This window comes from Echinops telfairi, unplaced genomic scaffold (genome assembly GCF_000313985.2).
Source record: "Echinops telfairi isolate 266 unplaced genomic scaffold, ASM31398v2 ScPeMD7_7469;HRSCAF=8507_1, whole genome shotgun sequence".
NCBI lineage: Eukaryota > Metazoa > Chordata > Mammalia > Afrosoricida > Tenrecidae > Echinops > Echinops telfairi.
In genome coordinates this window covers 43,242,618-43,250,426 of record NW_022111373.1, presented here as the reverse complement: position 1 = coordinate 43,250,426, position 7,809 = coordinate 43,242,618, and the positions used below count along the sequence as shown (strand labels likewise).

The 7,809-nt window shown below is 39.0% G+C and overlaps 1 protein-coding gene across 1 annotated transcript in view; it reads left to right on the top strand.

Moving 5' to 3' along the window:
• The window catches only part of PAM (peptidylglycine alpha-amidating monooxygenase), a 212,829-nt gene extending 206,951 nt beyond the window's left edge, over window positions 1-5,878 (top strand). The window contains exons 23-25 of the mRNA XM_045285191.1: window positions 1,016-1,219; window positions 4,221-4,277; window positions 5,044-5,878. Coding sequence (XP_045141126.1) covers window positions 1,016-1,219; window positions 4,221-4,277; window positions 5,044-5,225 — 443 coding nt within the window. The 3' untranslated portion in view covers window positions 5,226-5,878. The remainder of the gene's footprint in view (window positions 1-1,015; window positions 1,220-4,220; window positions 4,278-5,043) is intronic.
• The last annotated feature ends 1,931 nt before the right edge of the window (window positions 5,879-7,809 follow it).

The following is a 7,809-nucleotide window of genomic DNA, read 5'->3' as shown; positions in this document are numbered from 1 at the left end:
ATCATAAGGCAAAAGGGCACACAAGATATTGAAACTCCAGAAACTTTATGAGCCTTTTGACAAACATGGCCATAACTTTAGCTGGGGAAATTTATATTCGCTTTTGCACCATACACACATACTTCTTAGCTGGGGAAATTTATATTTGCTTTTGCACCACCCACACATACTTCTTAGGGGCTAGAATGTCTCAAGGCTTGATATAATCAATGCAGTCATGACAAAGTTCTCTACAACATCTTAATTTTATTGCAAGCCTTTCCCAAAACAATATTTTAGGGTTGATACCTACATAACACCTGCCAATATTCTGGAAAAGTTGTATAAGTAATTTTCATATATAACCCAAAGTTAGACAGTGCACTTACATTTTTCTGGGAACTGCAGAAAAAGATCTGACAGTGACACAGTTTCCTTTTTCCAGTCTGCAATCTCTGAATGATTGCATGCAACTAACTACATATGTACACCCATCATTCGGTGGACACTCAAAAGGATCCAAAAGCTAATACTACAAGGAATCAAATATTCATTAGACATCATCTTTGAAATAGGTGTTTATTTACAGCAGTGTATAAAAAGGGTATTATTGTAGTTTTACAAATGAGATAACTAGAGCCCAGATAATTTAAGTAACTTGCCCAAAGTTACAAAGCTACTACATAGGAGAGCTGGGACTTGAGCCCAAGTGTGACTCCATGATGCATGAACTTGAACTTGAACTGTGGGGGATTGAAAAAGAAGGGTGTATACACTGTGGGACTCTAGCAAGAGAAGGAGTAAATGATAGAACAAAGGAAAGTCATTTTGAAGTTGAGAAACCATTCAGTAGAAATTACCAGTTACAAAACCTGCTTGCTGCTTTGGTAATTCAGATATTGGGACATGAGCTCCACCTGTTTTAGGCTCAGCAAGTGATTTGTGAGCTGTTGTTGATTTGGCTGGGTAGGGGTGGGAGGGAGGAATTTTGAATCTGTGAGTCAGCTGAATATTGTGAACTCTTCTTTTCCCGAAGAAGCCGAGGCAATTGTTGAAACCAAAATGGAGAACAAACCCACCTCCTCAGAACTACAGAAGATACAAGAGAAAGAGAAACGGTTCCAAGAGCCCGGATCGGGAGTGTCCGTTGTTCTCATTACAACCCTTCTGGTTATTCCCGTGGTTGTGCTGCTGGCCATTGCCATATTTATTCGGTGGAAAAAATCAAGGGCCTTTGGAGGCAAGTAAATGAGTCCTTTGAACTTGGAACCTGCCTTTGAAAGAGTGTTTGGCCTGATTACATTCAGGAGTCTGGTTGGAATTTTTTTCAGTCCTTTTTGTTGTTTAATTCTCTCTACTTTTTTTGGTGTTATTGTCTTATGGTCTGAAGTATTGTCTACTGTTTACAACAGAGTTGAAATTACATCTGGAGCCTTAAAAATTGGGAGAGTTCAATTAAAATATAACCATTAGCATTGACTTTTAGCAGTTTGGCTCAAGCCCAAATAGTGTCTCAATGGTGAAATTGTGGAGTTAAGTAATGTTGCTGTGAATTAACTCAGGGGTCCAGAAAGAGAGGGAGCGTCCTGGTGTTAGGAACGAGCCCAGTTTTACTTCACCGAATTATTTGGTTTTTTTTCCTTTTCTTCACCAAACAGAATTTTGACTTTACCTCCTAACTCCATGACCTTGGGCAAGTTACTTAACCACTCAAAACCACTATTTTTTCATCTATTTAACATGGGGATAATACACTAACCTCTCCAGGGTATGTGAGAATTCAATGAAATAGGATGTGTAAAGTCTTTATCACAGTACCTGACACCTAAAGTGCTCAATTAATATTACTAATGATGATACTTTTTTAAGATAATTTTATTGGACTCATGATAATAATTACCCAAAAATCACAAGAAAGCAACTAGATTGATAGTGAACCATTCAGTCATTTTAAGTATTCCTAATGTACATCATTAGCCTTCCCATAACTGAAAAAGACAGGATTCCATAGTTAAATCACCATTTTCTTGAGGTATTATTACAATATAGTGCACAGAAGCTGAATTTCTTCCAGGATTTCCAGATAAGTATGTAAATAAGCAAATGACCAGCTTATGCAATTTTAGATGCAAATTTAGATTTTCTCACAGCTCCGCAGCGACCCTCTCACCCTATCCCCAGGTTCTAAAAGGCGAGGGTCTACAGATATACCTAGAAAGAGCTCAAGGTCCAAGGGTAAGAGGCAACATTTGATTAAGAAATAGACTGATTCCATGTCCAGCCAGAGCAGCAATGTCAAGGACTCAGTGCCATGGCAAAGTGCTGACACAGAAAATGACGTGGAAACAAAACCAGAGCATTCGATTTAAGAAGTTATGAAATAAGAATTTTTCTTGGACTTTTCATCTGCAAGTTGGTAAAACTGCAAAAATACAGTTAACTGCATTGAAAAAAAAAGACTTCAATAGAGTCCCTGTTATATGTCTTGAAATGTAGTAAGACTGAGCCTGTTATGTGTCTTGAAATGTAGTAAGACTGACTATAAACATAGTCAGGGTCTTTATAGCATTTAATATAAGCTTCAAAAGACCAAGTCTTGTTTGTCTTATTTACCAATGTGTTTCCAGTGCAAATAAAAGTTCTAGGCACTAGTGATTTGATAAATATTTGTTGAGAAAGTGACAATGTGTAAATGAAGCTCACCAAATAGATGACACATAAAAATTATTATAAAAGGTCAGGTGAGTGTGGTCACAGACAACTTCGCAGAGAGGAACACATGGGATCTGGGAACTGGTGGCAACAGTGGTGCTCACGATCTCAGACTTGGAGGTGGAAGGTTAGAAGCTACAGTTCGGTTTCTCCCATTTTCTATTAAGCACTTGTGACCCAGAACTGATAGAGAATCCTGAGTTTACAGGGGTACAGAGAAAGTAGCATGCTAGGCTGATTCATATGAAATTGTCCTGATTTAACCAGTTTTTGTGTGTTGGGGAAAAATGCAATTTTAGATGGCCCATCTTAATTCTAAAAAGTAAGTTAGCCTCTCACCATTGTCTAATATTTGTTCTTAATATATTTTACTCAGTCCATCATAAGGTTTCTAAAAAAGACACATAAGTGACCTTTCATTGGTTCAGCACACATTTATTGTGTGTCAGCTCCACATCAGACACAGTGCCAACCTTAGTGTCAACAAAACTCAAGGAAGGTCCCTGTCTTTCTGTTTACTCTGAGTTTTTCAGAATCTTACCAGATTCTCCTTCCTTTCTTGGCTATTTCTCTCCCTGTCCACTCTTCTATTTTCCCTCGATTATCTGCCCACGTGTTAGCCTTCTCCATCATGCACTTTCATTCCTGGTTAGAGACGGAATATAAGCATCCCAAGCCTTTGGGACCTCAGGAGCCCCATATCCTATAAGGAAGAGAGTCAGTCTTTCACAGGAGAACACTTGAGTCTGTGTATGCTTGGAAAATACTCAGGGGTTCCTTTCCTTTATCTCTGTGCATATCTTACTTAAGGAGCTCAGGTGGTACAATATCCATACTTGTTAATTGAAAGGTTGGCAGTTCAAACCCATCCTGAGCCTGCACGGGAAAAAGATCTAATGATCGGCTCCCATGTCAATTACAGCTTAGAAAATTCTATGGGAAGGCCTATTATATCACACAGGGTCAGAATGGATCAGAATCGGTTCTGCAGCACCCAGCTACTACATCTCTACCTTACTGGGAGAAATGGCCTGCGGGAATCTTAAGCTTTCTCAAGGAGGACATGGACAGTTCTTAATGTTAAGAACAAATCATAAATTATAATAAGTAGAATTTCCAAAGTTCTGTAAATTATTAGAAACTGACTCTACCTTAATAAAAAAATTTAAAAACAATATATATTGAGCATTTACTGTGAGTCAACTGGGTACTATTCTAAGCACATCACTAAACCTCACAAATACTTAAGGATTGTCTCTGATCAGACTTTTCTCAGAGGACTAAAATTGAGGCACAGGAATATAATTTATGTAGACTCTACATTCTATAGAGATACAGTCAGGAGTCAAATCCAACTCTAGCTCTTACTATTATCACATTATTTGGTCTCCCCTGCTCCAAAATTATCTGCAGACAAGAGCCAGGCCTTGTTAATCATGTATGAAGTCCTGAATTTATGTTGTAAAGTTGAGCCTATGGCTTGAGACGGGTGATTGGGACTCATTTTAAAATGTACCATCTCTGTCTAGCAGATTCTGAACACAAACTCGAGGCAAGTTCAGGAAGAGTACTGGGAAGACTTAGAGGTATGCCTGTGACAGTCCTTTAACTCCGAGATTCATACAGTGCCAAGTGCATGCCTTTGAAGCAGCAAAGACATATTTCATCTTTTACCGCTGAAAAATCAAACTCCTTGTGTGTGTCATGCGACTCCCTGAGTTTTAAGTCTAGAATGCAAGTGTATCGCTTTGGCAGTAACCCCCCTAATTGTGTTTTTCCACCTTGTCATTCTATAGTATCTGATTCCCCTGCCTTGTATCTGACTTCATTTGTCTTCAGTCAGTTTTCGGTCACTCCTGTCAGCATGTCAGTATTTGTCATAGTGAGATGCCCTTTTCATAAGGTCACTGAAATGAAGAGCTGCTCGTGGGATGCCAATTCTGGAGAGCCAGGAAAAAGCGGAAAGTGCAAAGTAAATCTGAAATATTCCCACAAAAACGCCTACTCTGAAAGGATTGGTCCCCCCTCCCATCACCACCATTCTTATTTTAATGAGTCTGGGAGTAGCATCTATCTGGCTCTGTAAGATAAGTCTCTGTGTGCTACTTGTTTCTTTTATATCTACTCCTGTAAAGATTTACAGTCTCGGAAACCCACACAGGCAGTTCTAATTTGTCTTAGAGGATCACTATGAGGCGAAATCAACTGGAAGACTGGCTTGTTTTGTTTGCTTTTTTTGTTGTTCACCTTCTCCAACTTCTAACATTATGTACTATTCAAGAATTGGCAAGGGAACCAACAATCATGTCTACCAACTGCACCTCAGTCAGTCCTGTTCTTTGCTTCCCTCAGGGAAAGGAACTGGCGGCTTAAACCTTGGAAACTTCTTCGCGAGCCGCCAGGGCTACAGCCGAAAAGGGTTTGACCGGCTCAGCACCGAGGGAAGTGACCAGGAGAAAGATGAGGATGACGGGAGTGAATCGGAAGAGGAGTACTCGGCCCCTTTGCCTGCACCGGCACCGCCCTCCTCCTGAAAACCAGGCTGTGCTGTAGCTGGAGCAAGACTTTACCAAGAATGCCAGAGCCCTTCCCTTTAGCACGTTTAAACTTTTGTGTATTTAATTGTAACCGTACTAGTCTATGTGGGACTGTACACATTTTATTCACTTCCTTTTGGTGTGGCTGGTTTCTGTTTCTAGTTGAGGGGTTTCCTAAAAGCTCATAGCTGTGCCATTGTCTTTATATGAGCATAGAGTAGAGACACCGTCCTTTTCCTCCATCGCAGTACTAATTTAAATGATGGAATGTTTGCTCATGCACATTTTCGAGACTTTTCTGTGGATGTAAAATCAGCCCACTCTCGCTTGAACACAGTATTTCTCCAAAAGCACGCCTGTTGCCAGTGTGTTTCTCTGGTGCCTTTCCTGTTCAGCATTCTCAGCCTGTGGCAGTAAAGAGAGACTTTGTGCTACATGATGACCAAGCTGCTAAATCTCCTATTTTTTTAAAATCACTAGCATTATATTGCAACGAGAAAAAGAAAAAAAAAAGTCTCTATTTAAATTCTTCCTTTTAGTTTTCTTCTGTTGGTGTGTTTCCGGGATGTCTTATTTTTAGATGGTTACACTGTTAGAACACTATTTTCAGAATCTGAATGTAATTTGTGTAATAAAGTGTTTTCAGAGCATTAGCTGTCAGAGTGTATTTTGCAATTTTGCAGGCTTTTGTATGCAACTTTTGTAATAATTACACAAACCACAGATAGAGTAAAATTCTCTCGGTGTCTTCAACCAGAAGAAATGTGTTGCATTATATAAGAAAGAGAAGATATTTTGTTATGTAGCTAATATACACTGAAAACCAGACTAAGAGTTTACATACATGTGTGTACCAGGCTTTCTTTCAACATTTAGAGAGGAGTCTTGCCTGTATAGCGATCAGAAAGTAAAGCGTTAATAAAAGGCGATCATCGCGAAGAGGAAACCTGTCTCATATTACATCTGCAAACGAGTCCGTCAGGGTAGGTCACCAGTCATCGTTTTCTTCTCCAAGAAAGATCCCGCCTAGATTCCCATGTCCTTGTAGGACTCCACCCATTACTGAACATAAAGTACATCAAAAAAATCTTTTTCACAACCCATGCATTAAATTTAGTAAGAGCCTGATAATTTTCCTTTTTGTAATCATCAGAATCCTTTCTTCAAAAACTCTGCTTGCAATTATGGCATTTTTCTTATTAGGATGTGGGAACTAGAAACAGAGCTATCATTTTAGTGTTACATTTAATAATAAGGCCATTAGCATCCTTCTTTGAAATTATGGGTACCTGAGGAGCCCTGGAAGCATATTGATTACACACTGAACTGCTAACTGTTAGGTCAGCAGTTCAAAACCACCAGGTACTCCTCAGGAGAAAGATGAGGTTTTCTACTCCTGGAAAAAAGTACCTTCTCCGAAACCTCAGGAGCAGTTCTGCTCTGTCCTGTAGGGTTGCCATGCATTGTCAGCAACTCCATAGCAGTGGGTTTAGTTTGCGTATTATTCCCAAACAGTTGTAGAAGGGCCTAATGGATGCAAATACAGATCAAAGTAATAAATTATGAGGATGTGAGAAAGGAAAACAGATAAAAATGGAAAACTGATACAGGAACAATTCTTATTACACACTTGTTTATAAAGAACAAATTTGGCCCCAAAGTTTGTAGCAGCTTGTTAAATAAAATTTGATTAAATTCCTAATCCATGAATCCATTAAACTTCAGAATTCATAATACTGAGAGACCAGATATAATTTACATCTAAGAACTTTCTAACTAAAGTAATCTAAAGTCCAGCAATTCCATAAGGAAGACAAAGACATTTTATACATCTGTTTCTTACATATGTCTCAGTATTAACATATGACAACAAAAAAAGTAAAATTTAGAAAATGTTTACCAGGAGCATTGCAATCCTGACCTGCCTGCCTTGGCTAACCTGCTTTAATTGAAGATGATAGACGAGGCAAGAATGGTCTGTACCGCCTTCAGGCAGTCTCTCTACTGATTGTTGTTCCTCACTGAACTTCATTTACTGACTCCGTTTGAGACTGATTTACTGAGGCACTGGGAAGTGACTAGAGAACTGATTCCCAGCCTGGGCGTTGCAGTAGAATCGCCTGAAGAATTGAAGGGAAAAATGGGTGAGCATTCCTCCCCAGAGATTTTTATTTAGTTGGCTTACAGTGGAATACAGGCTGTCATGTATTTAAATTTAAATTTCCCCAAGTGATTCTAATGTACAGCCATCACTGAAAACCACTACCTTTGAGAATAGCTATTCTACCTCACTAATTACAACAAGCTATATTCTTATGTAAATTATAGCTCATAAATATTTGGAGAGGGTAGAGGAGTTTGAAGAATTTAAATATGGTAGTTCATTCTGAGATCAGAATACCTTAATTAATCAGTTTATTAACCAAAATCAAACTCAATGCCATTGAGTTGATGCCAACTCATAGTGACCCTAGGACAGGGTGGAACTGCCCCCTGTGGATTTCTGAGACTGTCACTCTTTTATGGGAGTAGAAAGCTCCTCTTCTCAGTTTATTAAAGTAGGGGTGGGGATTATTAAAAT